Source organism: Phoca vitulina, unplaced genomic scaffold, assembly GCF_004348235.1.
Source record: "Phoca vitulina isolate PV1807 unplaced genomic scaffold, GSC_HSeal_1.0 scaffold30, whole genome shotgun sequence".
NCBI lineage: Eukaryota > Metazoa > Chordata > Mammalia > Carnivora > Phocidae > Phoca > Phoca vitulina.
The window spans coordinates 8,436,259-8,450,191 of record NW_022589733.1 but is presented as its reverse complement, the minus strand read 5'-3'; the positions used below and the strand labels follow the sequence as shown (position 1 = coordinate 8,450,191).

The window sequence follows — 13,933 nt, the reverse complement described above, 5'->3', positions numbered from 1 at the left end:
GCTTCAGGAGGCAACAGCCCAGAACCCTCCAGAAAGATGAAACAGCTGAGTGTGGCTAAAAACCAGAAAGCTGCCCTGTGGCCAGTGCCCTATTCTCAAAGAAGACGTTGACCAGCTAGTTGGCCCAAACCCCTTTGCAGAAAGATCTGGAGGAAGCTGGGGCAGAGCTGAAGAGCCGGAAAGGGATTTCAGGGGTGACTGAGGTCAGCTGAGGAGGCCTCTCTTAGAAACAGGCCTGCAGCAGCTCCTGGAGAAACTGAGGCTGGATTGCAAACTTTCTAGAAGTTACTGTCCTGCAAGGCCTATAACCACCACATTCTCACGGGCCTGCTACATCTTCATGTGTAGGACTGTCCCTTGCAACAGCTGCAAGCAGCCTCGCATGGGTCCTGAGAGCGGAGAACCGCAGGGGCCACAGCCCACTACCCTGTCTTGATTCTGGAATGCTCTGGTTGTGCAGGTGCTGGTGCGCAGGCCTGGAGAAGCCCCTACGGGGCATCCTCCTGAGCCTTCAGCCCATATGCATGTACACAGATGCACGCCTGTGCACACTCACGATCCTGCACACTGACACCCACAAACACACGAGGAAAAGAACCGTCAGCTGTAAAAGGGACTCTGACAAATGGCCTTGGATGAATTTAGTAAGAAAAGCATCTGTCCCAGCACCTCTAGCCCAGTGCACACTGCCTGACACCCCACCACTATAGAGGAACCCTACTGGTCAGAGAGGGGCTCTGGAATCTTCTGTGCATATGCCATGGCAGTCCTCAGGAAGGGGAGCCCAGTGGTCACTAAGTTCCGAGTGGGATGCACCCGGGCAGATGAGGAGGGCAAATGAGGAGGAGCTCGGGAAAGGAGAGCGAATGCCTATAGGGGGCTCATCTAGAGGTGGTAGGGCGCAGGCCTGCTGGGGATTTGGGGTGAGGTGGAGAGAGTGTGATCAGGGAGGGGCTGCAGGAAGGAGAGGAGGGTCCCCTGAGACCTAGCTGAACCCACTTCCCAGACTGCTGGGGGCTGGATTCCTCAAACTGTGCCTTCTGGCCACACCCTGATATACCAAGAAGTAAAAACCCACAAAACTATTTCCTTGGTGCCCATAGCTCAGCTATGGATGGTCACTGCCCGTGGCTTTCCCCAGATCTCCATGAAAACCTCGGTCCATGCCGATACTTAGCCAGATTTGTGCCCCCTCCCCGAACACCCCAAAGGCATAGTAGACATAAGGGTGCAAGAGAGGGTGAGATTTCTGTAGGAGACAGTGCTGCTCCCCACAGGTGCACGGGTGGGTTCGGGGGCAAGAGTACACGTGGAGATCTACACCCCACGTGGCCACGTTTTTCAACACGACACATCAGGCCATACCTTTTAAATCAAACACGCTCTGTCTTCTTCTTATCTCGACAACTAGACCTCCATGACGGTTCTATTATAAGGTTCAATTTTGGAATCCTCCCTTCTTATAGCTCTGCACGGCAGTGTGATAGCATGGGGGGGGCCCATTTGCCCGCACCCTGCTTCTTCCCCACCTCAGCGCTGTCCAATGACACGCAAGGCCTTCTGCACACACGTGTGGACTCTTGCATCCACGTGTCTAAGCTCTGTGCACACCCCTGCAGACAATGGGCCCCCGGCCTCCCCTGGGACCCGGGCCCTGCGCACCTGCAGCACAGGCCACATGATAGAAGGAATGAGGTGGGAGGCCCACGAAGACCCCAGAAGGGGGTTGGGGTGTTTGCGCAGGGAAATCCAGGGTCTGGGTACCTGGAGTGGTGCAGGGGGGAGGCAGTGTTCTGGGCGGGCAGGCTCTCTAGGCCCGGGCCTCGGTGAGAAGCAGAGGAGGGCTGAACAGAGCTCTCTAAAGCACAGGGCCCAGGGCAGACCCCCTGTGACATAATGTGATATATAGATATTTGGTCTCTGCTCTGCGTTCCTGACAAAGAGCTCTTAAAAACCCTCGAAATTTTCTAAGTGGGAGTGATAGGAATGTCTTATACAGAGCTTCTAAATCCCTTGGAATTTTCTGGGTGATAGGAGGATCTTTTGTTCTAATGAGATAATTCTTGGTGGGCTCCTGGGTGGGGGCCTGGTCCCCAGGAAGGCCAAACCCTGATTAGAAGCTTGGAACTTTCAGCCCCAGCCTGCAACCTCCGGGACAGAAAGAGGGGCTGGAGATGAAGCTAAAACCAATGATGCCCACATGTCGAAGCTTCCATAAAGATCTCTGAACTACAGAACTCGGAAAACTTCTGAGCTGGACAACACATCCACGTGCCAGGAGGGTGACCCACCCCAACTCCGCGAGGGCAGAAACTCCTGGGGGCAGAAACTCCGCAGGGACTCTTCCAGACCTCGCCCCACGTACCTCCTCATCTGGCTGCTCCTCGGGATCCTTTCTCATACCCTTTATAACAAGCTGGAAGATGTAAGTCAGTGCCTCCCTGAGTTCTAGGAGCTGCCATAGCCAATGACTGCACCTGACGAGGGGATCCTGGAAACCCCTGATTTACAGCCGGGTGGTCAGAAGCACAGGTGTCAGCCGGAGACCTTGACCGGCATCTGAAGTGGGGAGACCCCTGAACCCGTGGGGTCTGCTAACTCCAAGTCGACACCCAGCTGGGGCCTGCAGAGTTGGAGCGCTGGTCCATGTGGGGAAGCACGGAGGACAGGCTCTGCGTCACCAGTTTGCTGCGATAACTGGCAATGATGGAGGAGAAGCACTTAGGAGGCACTCAGGCGGTGCTCTGTGCACGAGAATCACGTCCTGCCATCACGCAGGACAGTGCATGCAACTGGAAATCGCAAGTCGGCCATCGCCCGTGGAGTTGAGGGTGGCCGGGTCCTTCACAGGGCACAGCCTTGAACGCCTGCTGGAGGCTCACCAACACGGAGGGGCTTTGAGGCAGTCCCTTGGGGCCTCATGTCCCCGTCCCAAGGGAGGCTGGCTACTCCCTTGCGGCCAAAGAAGAGTGTGCGGACCACAGGCAGGAAGAGGGTCAAGGGTCCCCCCAGGCCACCGCCAGCCCCATGACCACAAAGGGCTCCCACAGTGCTGCCCAGAAGCCCCTCACGAATGAGGGAGCTGCTCCCCCGCGGCTGGCACTGCTCAGCCCTCAATCGTCAGGCCTTTGGCGAGTGCCTCAGTTCAAGAGAACCACCGCACCCAAGGCCACGTCCCCTTCCCAAGACAGCTGTATCCACTGACCAACTGACATCAGGGCATAGTCCCGGCCTCCTCACCTCAACTCAGGACAAGTCTGGGGGAGCCATCCCAGTCTCCGAGTTCCCCACGGTCAGCTGAGGCTTTGCTGAATCTGGTGGTCAACCTCTCCATCTGGCCAGCACCCCTTCCCTCAATCCCTCCCCCGGCAGCCTCCCCTGTCCCTCCGCCTTCCTTCTGGCCTTAGACCCACGGAGAACAAAACGGATCGGTCTTGTCCAAAGCGATGCTTTGCGCACTGGGTGTCCACCTTAGCATCCCCGCTCTGAGCCTTCGCCAGCTAAACAGCTGGCTTCATGCGGCCATTCCTTTAGCGAAACGCTCCAGTTCTTACACGAAACCAAGCCCAGATCATTCAAGTTTGTCAACACAGACTCCGTCCAGGGTAGGGTATCGGAACCATGGGGTGACGCCTCGTGGTTCCTCCCCCCCAAGACTTATCTTCTGTTTAGGGGCCTCAAGGACCACAGTGGGCCCCTGCCCATGGGCCTCAGGATCCCCCTAACTTCCGCCCAAGTGGAGTCTTGCAGCCGTGGACTCCTGCCTTTCACTGAGATCAGCCGGGAGCATGGGAACACGCCTGCTGTTCAGGCGGGAGCTCCCCACAGAGTGACCTACACATTCAGCTTAGGTGCTTCCAGCTGACCTCTGAGTTGACCTTGGCTCTGAGACCAGGGAACACCCCCAGCGAGGAAACATGCCCACTTCCTGATAGATGAACACCCCCGGCTCCTTTCAGGAGGTCCCTGCGGGTGAAACTCAGGGGAACTAATGTTGGGGTGCTCCTCATGTAACAATTCTTCCTCTGCTGTCAACTTTGCGGGGTCTGGACTGATTTTTATTAATGAAGCTGAGACTTTCCCTAGAGCTCCTTGAAGGTTGAGGTTTTCCATCTCGGTCCTGGTCTCTTTAAAATGAACGAAAACAAGGGTGTTCTGGATGCTCAGAACTACATTATGGAAGGAAATGCTACCCACAAAGAATAGGAGAACCTCATCTCCCTCATTCGGGATATGATACTTCCAATAACAGAATCCAAGATGACGTTACATTTTAGGATATCTACCCTAGACTATGAACTCCCTAAAGGGGGGGGGTTGCCTTTTGCTCATCTCTGTGTTCCTGGCATATGGTGGGCATGTTGGAAATGCTTTCTTGTGCAGTAAGTGGCTCCCAGCAGTGACTCATGTGGAGGATGCGGCTAATGAAAGTCCCACGGCCTTCCTCCACTTGCACGGTGACCTAATCCTTACTTAGGCAGTTGGGTCTGGGACCAAAGGAAAGGGTGTAACCTTTATCCCCATGAAATCCCATCTTGCTGGAAACAGCTTCTTTAGATCTTTTTGGCCAGCTCAGAGCAATGAGCCACATCATGCTGATGACCCCAGATTCAAGACTCAGCTCTAGTCCCCGATGAGCACCAACTTGTTCCTGCAAACTCGTCAGTGGAGGGCCCCATGCACCTGAGCTAAACAATCAGTTTGGCAAGCTCAGGGTGTAGACGGCCTCCTACAGCCAGCCCGGATATGAGAGCACTTGAGATTGCAAACCTCTGACCTCTGCAACAGCCACCACTTCACATCCAGCCTCCGGAAGCCCAGGTATTTTGGCCGAGAAGTTTCCCACCCTCATGGGCCATGGGCACCTGACACCCTCAGCATACTAGGGAAGGAGAAGAACCCTATCCGGGACCAGAATCACATCTCACGGGCCCCCGTGCAGGAATGTTAATCCCCATCTTCCAGGTGAGCAAAGAGCAATGGGAGGAGGTCAGACTCTCAGAACACAGAGCACAGCCCGGCTCTTGATTCTCGATTCCCCGGGCCGAGGTGTGTCTGCTGTCCAGCCTGACTCCCTTTCCTTAATTTCCTCCCAGAATCAATTCTGCTCCCGCCAAACTCAGGACCCCACTGTACTCCTGGGTCTAGCCTGTAATTAAAAATCATCAAACAAGGGGCGCCTGGGTGGCTCAGTCGTTAAGTGTCTGCCTTCGGCTCGGGTCATGATCCCACGGTCCTGGGATCGAGCCCCACATCGGGCTCCCTGCTCGGCGGGAAGCCGGTTTCTCCCTCTCCCACTCGCCCTGCTTGTGTTCCCTCTCTCACTGTGTCTCTCTCTGTCAAATAAATAAATAAAATCTTGAAAAAAATAATCAAACAATTAACAATAATAGAACAGATCCGTTTACTGAGCCCCTTCTATGTGCCAGACACTCTTTTGAGGGTGTTATGTCATCGACATCATCACCCTGCCAGAAGGTAGACGCTTTCTCCTTCTTTGCACAAGGAAACTGAGGCCCAGAGAGCATGAGTCCAGGGCTCCATTTCCAGGAAGTGTCAGGCTCAGATTCAAACCCGGGTCTGTCTGAACCGGAGACCATGTGTGTAACAGCACAGGACTCGTCTCAAACAGAAGCAGTCATTGCCAAGACCCCTCTCCTGGCAAGGAAGGCAGACGTGGAGACCCAGGCGATCTGCCCACGCCTCCCCGGCGACCAGCCCAGGCCAGGCCCAAGACCACAGGTGCAGGGGAGATTCAAGCACCCTGAAAACAGCCCCCACGGCCTGGCACTGTCTCTCTGTTTGAGAAGGTTCTGGAATTTCCAAGTCTGGCTTTCCCCGTTGGTAGCATCTCACACGTGTGCGGCCCAGCAGCTGGCCTCTGGGAAGATGTTCAGACAGGCTGATCATTCCCAGGAATTTATTCAGAAAGTATTAGCCGGGGGCCTAAACTATTGGCACCTTTATCATTTCACAACATGCTCTGGTCTGTGCCAGCGTGCACAGCCAGACTTGGAGGTTACCATGTTCAAACTGGCACCCGAAGATCACCCGGGCTCGTAAATCACAGGCCGGCAGAGTCCTGGCTTGGGTGCGGCCGCTTGGCCAGGTCATCGGAGAAGGATAACTCTTGGGGGCCCAGCTGTAGTGGGGAGCTCGGGCTGGGAGAGGGGCTGGGCCATGCCCAGAGAAACAGAGTTGGGATTCAAACTTGGGTCTTCGGGCTGCTTCCACAATCACAGGATACCCACCTGCCAACATGCTGGCCCATCTCAGGGGCTGACTCTAGAATTAGGGTTAAGAACTGATCTCCAAGGAGCAGCCAGGAGGGCTCAGCAGAGATGAAGGTCCGAAGGGGCCAGCTGAGCTCCCCCAGAGGGCTGAGGGGTAGTTCAGAAAAGGAGCTGCCTTCGAATTCGGAGATGGAGGGTGAAGCTACCCTGGGTCAACCACAAGTGGAAATTCACTGGTACAACTTCCCTGCCCCTTAACCTGATATTCAAGGTCTCCAGGGCCGGGCCCCAACTTGCCTCTCTGCCCTTATCTCTGCTGGCTTGCCCTCCCGCCAAGCCCGCACTCCTCATCTTTGAGATGATATACCAAGTGCATTCTAGAACAACAAGAATGCCTCCTACCGTCTCAAGGCTTATCCATGCACCTCCCATCCGGAGGGGCTAAGCTCCCAGGACAGTGCACCTCCCCATCTTTCCCAAGCAGCCCCTCCTCAGGCCTTTAGAGCACTTGTCACCTCTCCCAGCCATTTCCCACGTCATCAAAATGTGGTTAAGGAAGAGTAACAGTCACCTTAACTAGGGGCCAGACTCCCTGTCTGGCTCTCCATGAGCCTGGTATCACATTATCCCATGCTCACCCTCTGAGGGGAAAACCATTCTTCCCATTTGACAGATGAAGACATCGAGGCAGGAGGGGCTGCCCAAAGTCCCGCTGGCAGAAGCTGGAAGCCGGGACTCCACGGCCAAGGCCCCTGACCTCTAGCCTGCCAGCCCCACCCCAGCAGAGCGAGCGCCCTCTCTTGGTCAGTTACTGCCGGGGGCTCCCGCTGTCTCTGGATAGGCGTTAGGGCTTGGATCGTTCCATTCATTTACTCATTCAATAGAAGGCTGTTGGGTACCTTCTACCACATTCCTAGGATCTGGACCTTATTTTGAGCATTCGAAATAGAGGCAGGAAAAAGCCACCGTCTATGCTCTCGATGTGCCCCCGTCTGTTTGGGTGACCGATACACACAGAGATAAATGACCCAACAACTCAGGTGGGTGATAGGCAGTGTTCTTGGACCAAGGAGAGGGAGCTTCCCGCCCAGTTTGCCTAAAAATCGGAACCTGTGACAAATCGGCTGTGTTTGTAAGGCCCCCCCGCCCCCCGCCAGCACCTGGTGTATCACCCAGCGTGCATGCAGCAGGTGCTCACAGTTGGTGGCAATGGCCCTGGGAGCTCGAAGTGTCAGTGGGAGCTCTAGAATATCCATCTAGCCAATGTGGCCAGTTGGCCATCTGGGGTGCATTTAGTTTCAACCAACACTTACAACAGTGGAAATGGCGTGTAATGGCGTGACGCTTTAGGTGGCTAAAGCTCCTGGCAGGCAGACGTGGTGATGAATATATGTAGGGGGCCCCTGCAGAGCCTAGCACTGTGCCTCACACCGAGAGGAACCCGAGAACTATTGCTGATTCATGAGAGGGCCTCCTGCTGTCTAGGGACACGCAGTCTCAGACAGCCCCTTGAGGACATGCTGGATGGCGCATCTTAGGGTCTCGGTCTGTCTTTCATTCGTCATCTCCCCACCTGCTAAAAATACGTGGAATCTGCCTTTCCTCCCTCCCTGGGCCCAAAGGGCCAGAATTCTTAAGGCCAACCAGAGACTCTTGAGAGGCTGCAGCAGCCAACCAAGGGAGAGTGTCCCCTCTGGATAGTGCTTCCCATTTCTCAACCAGAGCGAGGGTCCAGAGCAAGCGCTAAAGCAAAGAGCTGGGTCCCAGACCCTATGGGACCAGTCGCGAGCTTTCCCTTTACCGGGTTCCAAATCCTCACCCTGCCTGCCTCTGACCACCTGGAGTCGTGAGCCAGAGCCACTGCCAGGCAGGATGACCCAGTGGATAGAAGTTTCCAGAATTGGGCCCCCCTTTGCCAACGTCTTCCTCCCTGCCATTTTCCCAGACTCTCTGCAGGGCACCCCTGAACTCACTCCAGCAAGGGGCAGAAGACTGGGGTGGTTTGGGCACCCAGGAACAAAGGCTCTCAAGAAGGAGCTAGGGTCTTAGGACCTTGTGCCCCGCCCCTAGGCCCCTTCTTCCAGGGCTCTGCCCTTTGAATGGGCCGAAGTTGGTCTCTGGACTTGCATCCCAGGCAGGTAGGTCATCTGTCACCCGGCTCGGGATAGAGGAGAGAGCCTGGCTGCTTCCACTGGAGTTTTCTCCAGGGCCCTCTCCCACTCTACCCTGCATTGTGGCCAGGACCCCCGGAGGTAAAGGCTTCATCCCCATCAGCCGGGCCTCCTGCCTCCAGGATCAGGCCAGTTCTTGGTACCTAATGACGCATCCTAGCGCCTCCAGCAACACAACCACCATCCTGAGAGAGGAGTTCCCTCTGACACTAGCTTCTCTCTGTGTGTCTCTTTTCCAGAGTGTTTGTCCCCAAGAGTGTGGGGCCCCCCAAGTGCCTTCAGGGAGTCCACGTCCTCTCTCCCCTTTTGGCCCAGAGGTCCCCGCCCCAAGGCTCAGAGTGCTGGAGTTAGGGTCCCAGTGTGCCTGGTTGTCACATCTTGTGCACTTCTGGTGCCCCTTCCAGAGCTCTCCAGATCTCCACCTCTCTTCCTGCGAACCATCAAAAGATCAGTGTTTCTCACCCAACTTAGGGCCCCAGATTCTGTTCTTCCACCCATGCACCGATCACTGTCCAGGGGCAAGCCTCCACTTCCCTTTTCCACCGGGGCCTCCACTTCTATTTCCATGAGCCCTGTCCAGACCCCTCCTGCGCTCCAGACTCGCTCGCGTGCTTCCTCCGCTCCTGCGCGCATCCCAGCTCCTCCATCCCAGCCCCTATCCCTGGCCGCTGCTGCGGACAGGTAGCCTCCCACATCCACACCCCCAGCCCATCAGGGGGCTCACCACCACCGTTCTTGTAGCAGAGGTAGGGGAAGCGCCACACGTTGGCCAGGTCCACCGCGAAGCCTATCACCGACAGCAGGAAGTCGATCTTCTTGCCCCAGGTCTCCCGGGGCTGCTCGTCGCCGGCGCCGGACGCCAGGAGACACTGGACGCCGTTGCGCTCTTTCACCACCAACAGCTCGGCGGCTTTGCGCCCTTGCACAGGCTGCTCGGGCCCCTGGTCCGCGCCGCTGTTCTCGGGCTGCACCTGCGGCTTCATCCGCGCCAGAAGCATGGGTGCGGTTGGCGAGGGGAACGTCAGCGGGACTGGGAGCACGCCGAGGCTCTGCGCGATGAAAGGAAAAGATGCGGTCACTAAGCCATCCCGCCCTGCTTGCGCCTCCCGAGACCTCCCGGGACCTCCCGGGAGCGCGGCGACACAGCGGCCGGCGCGCACTGGGCGGACGCGGGGTTCCCCCAAACGGGAGCGCGTCTGTTGGAAAAAATAATTGGAAACAGTGGTAGTGGCGGGCGGAACTGAGACGGAACTGAGAGGTGGAGACCGCCCCCGTCCGCCCCGTGGGTCCGGCCCGGGACCCCGCAGCGCTTCCCTCATTCGCCCGCTCCCTCTCGCCCCCAGATGGCGGGGCTGGGACACGCGGAGGCTGAGGTTTCCCAGGGGCGGGGACCCTGCCAGTGCCGTTTGCCGCCCCCTGCCCCCCAGCTCGGATCGGTGCCGCCTCCAGCAGCCCCAGGAGCCTCCCGGACACTCACCCTTCGGCACTTCAAACTCGCTGCCACTCTCGCTCTGCGCTCGCAGCCCGGGCCTCCCCGGCACACCTCGGCCAGGCGGCGCGCAGGGCGCACTCACGTGTCCGGCAGCGCCGCGATCCCGGGTGCCCCGCCTGGCCGCGGCGGGCTGTGGGGCGCGGGCCGGGGCTGGGCTCCGCCGCGTGGCGCTGGGGCACGGCCGGAGGAGCGCGGGAGGCGCGGGGCGGCCGGCGGGGCGCGGGCTGGCTGGTTCTGGCCGCGCCGGGCGGGGGCCGGGCTGGTAATGTAGCCTGCGCCCCAGGTAACGCGCCGATTGCATTAAGCCCGCGCCGGGCCCGCTCCGTCTGGAGCCTGTTAGCGCTAATGGGGACTGACAGCGCGGCCGGGGCTGGGCAGGGGCGGGGGCGCGGCGCGGGCTCGGGGGGCGACTCGGGGACCCGGGCGCCCGCTCACTTGCCAGCACGCACCGGCGCGCCAGACGCAGCTCCCGGGGGCACCGGGCTCTGACTTCCCACCACGGGAAGAGAGCGAGACGCCCAGAACTGGGGTCAGAGTCGCGTCTGAGAGGGGGCCGGGAAAAGACCAGGGAGAGCAAATGACCCGAGTCAGGATCGGCGCTGTCATCCGCCGCAGGCCACTTAAACTACCCTGCGGAGCTTCTCCATCAACAAAGCGGGAATGCTCTGCTCAGTGCCTACCTAGGTCGGCAAACCTGCTGGCGGGCGTTGGCGGGCTCGGAGTTGAAAGGTCACACCCCAGCCCTGACCTCCTCTGTTACACAGATTTGCGGGTGTGACTCCTGTTCCATGAGGCTGAGAACGTTATTCATTTATCCATGCGTTCATTTACCTCTTCCTCATCTGTTCCTACATATGCCTGCAATGTGACAGCCACTGTTCTAGGCTCTTGGGAGACATTCCTGCACAACTTAACTCAAAAATCCCTGACAGGGTGGACTTTACATTCTGTCGGGCGGGGGAGAAAAGAAGCATAATAAATAGACACATTGTACGGTGTGTGGGAAGGTGATACGTGCAAAGGGAAAAGTGAGCCTGGTAAGGGGTTGAGGGGTGGTGAGGGGGAGGGGCGATGCAGTTTGGTCAGGGAATTTGAGAAGGCAGCATTTAAACAAGTAAAGGAGTGAGCCATTTGGCCCTGGTGTTCACGCATTCTTTCACTTGTTTGTCTGCCGGTTAATTTCTTCAGTCATTAAATGATCACCTGCTGTGTGCCTGAACCGTGCTGGCTCCTGGAGCCAGGGAGATAGTTTCTGCCATCAAAGAGCTAACAGTCCAGTGTGTAAAGAGTCCATCACAACCTAATGTAGTCAGGATTGGTTGTAACTACAGGGGTATGGGAATTGGTTGGAGCCGAATCAGCAAGTAAAGGGTGGGGGTGGAGAGGTAACCCAAGAAGGTGTCACAGAGGTGACAACCCCTAAGGGGGATGGGGAGGAATTTTGGCAAACCCAGGCGTGCTGACCTTTCTGTTCTTTAAACAGTCCAAGCTCAAACGCACCCCAGGACTTTGATACTTGCTGGTTCCTCTGCCTGAGTTGTTCAGATCTTAGTTCAGTGGTCCCTTCCTGACCACTCAAATCTAAAATACACCCCCACTCTCTATCACGTCACCCTATTTTATTCCCTTCATTACATCAGTATACAAATATATTTGTTTATTATATGGCTCCTCTTGGGTAGCATATGAGCTCCCTGAGGGCAGGGACCTTGACTGTCCTATATACCTCTGTGTTCCTAACACCCGGAACATATTAAGGCATCAATTAGTATGGAAACTGAATGCATTCATGGTGGTGCATGGGGGTGTTGAGAACATTTTTGCTAGAGGGACCAGCATGACAAGTATCTTCTGTGAAGGATGCAGAGAGGAAGGGAAAAATCAGTGGATGGTGAGTCTGCCCTGGCCTTCTGGGGGCTGATGAGGAGAGGCAGAGGAAGGTCAGGGGCAGGACTGAGCCAGAGTTTCAGGAGAGCCTAGAGTCACAGGTTCCCATCCATCAGGGTTGTCAATTTCCTTTGACCCCTGGGCTATCTTGACAAGCATGTGAGGAAACAGGAATGAAATCATCTTTCCATTTTTCAGGTCAGGGAACTGTGGCTCTGAGGATTCAAGGGACCTGCCTGAGGTCTCACAGGTTGGAAATGACAAAGTTGAAATGAGATCCAGGTCTCCCGGCTCGCAGTCCCTGTTGCCTCCCCCAATTGGTGGATGGAGATATTCAGAATCTCTCTAGGGATCATATTTCCCTCCTCTGCTTTTACCCCATGCCCCACCCAGCTGGTCCCGAGTCTCCCACCTCTGCACACCCCAGGAAGCCCCAGCCTTCCCCCACCCACTGCAGCATCCCCATCCCCTCACTGCAACAGCCTCCCAGCTGACCGCCTCACGTCCAGTATCTTTCCAGCCGCATGATGTTCACCAGCTGCCAGAGCTCTTTCTAAAAGTCGAGTCTGATCACCTCACTCTTCTGTCTCCCCCCAGAGACAACGCACCAATGTGATTTCATTAACCCTGGATTTAAGGTAATTTTATTTGCTTCTTTATACTTCTCTTTATCTGCCAACTTGTCTACAATGAGCATTAGATACTTATGCAATCAGAAAAAGATAACGCACAATTTCTTAAAATCCTCTGATCTTTTTGAGATATTATCTAAACACCTTTAGCAGTACAGACAAGATTCTGCCTGTCTATTCAATCACATCTCTTGCTATTCTAATTCTCTCCTCATTCTCCCTACAAACCCTTTATTTGATCCAAAAATATACTTTATTCTCTAGCAACATAGGAGATACTCAATTACTAGTGGTATCCTGGATATCTTGTGCCTTTTTACACCTCTGGATTTTTAACTATGCTGTCCCCATCTTCTTGTCTACCCGGAGAACTCCTACTCATCCTTCAAAACCTCAGATGTCACCTCCACTGTAAAGCTCCCTGATAACCACCACCTCCGAACCACCTCCTTCTTTATACTGCCTTGTCTATTTGTCTAGTGCAGTTATCTGTGTGATTTCCTTACTAGGGACAAGGACGGTGCCCAATATATCCTGTCACATAGCTCGTGCTCTAGATATGTGTACAAAACAGAACTAGAAGAGATCGCAATCATTGGCTGGGTTTGTTGTCTTTGGTTGGGGTTGTTTATGTTGGATTCGTCCAGAAGCGGAATCTGAAACAAAGATTTGAATTCAAGTCGTTTATTTAGGAGTCAATTCCTGGAAGCATTTATATAGGAGTAGGGACGGGAGGCAAGAAAGGGAAAGGAACCAACAGAAGGGACGTGAAGGAGCAGTTACAGCTGTGGGCAGCTGGTGTTCAGCCCTGCTGGGGACCTCTGGGAGACTGCATAGAGCCTGCCTCTGTTGTCCCACTCCTGGGCAAGGAAGTTGGAGTATTTATCCATTAAGTCTGTGCCCGGGGTGCCAACTTGCCAGCATTTTCAGCCTGCCTGGCTGTGTGGGCTGAGCATGTTCCAGTTGCCAGGAAGAGGCTTCTAGCTGCATCCCAGGTACTGGTGGTGGGAGGCTGGGGGTGGGGTCTGCACCGGCAGGAGCAGTGTGGGCGGGGCACCGGAAGTGTTTGCTACAGGGATCAGGGAGGCATCCCCCCACTCCTGAACGCCAGGAGAGGGCCAATCAGCAAGCCCCGAGAGTTCCGCCTGGTGCTTTCAGAGACTTCTGGGGGACAGCAGTGGAAACACCAGGCTGGGGCTGGACTGAAGGGGAAGGCGTCTCTCTCCCTTTCTGGCCCGGACTCCCTGCCCCGCACTCCAAGAGCCATGGGGCCATGTGGCTTCTCTCCATACCTTGCATTCTGCCCTTCCAGGTGGCCTGAGGGCAAGTGGGTGGGCAGACGGCGGGAGCATTATCGGAGCTAACTTGATCTCTGGGAAGGCGTCACTTCCACTTACCATGGCACTTGGTGACACAGGCCATGGGCACAAGGTGATGGCTGGTGCTGTCAGTCCAGCTCTGGACATCTCCAGGCCGACGCCAAGACCCTGACACACAAACGATACGCGCTGGAGGACA

General features: G+C 56.1%; 1 protein-coding gene across 1 annotated transcript in view; it reads right to left on the bottom strand.

Moving 5' to 3' along the window:
• Positions 1-9,402, bottom strand: part of SLC6A2 (solute carrier family 6 member 2) — a 43,373-nt gene extending 33,971 nt beyond the window's left edge. The window contains exon 1 of the mRNA XM_032424427.1: positions 9,129-9,402. Coding sequence (XP_032280318.1) covers positions 9,129-9,402 — 274 coding nt within the window. The remainder of the gene's footprint in view (positions 1-9,128) is intronic.
• Between the last annotated feature and the right edge of the window lie 4,531 nt (positions 9,403-13,933).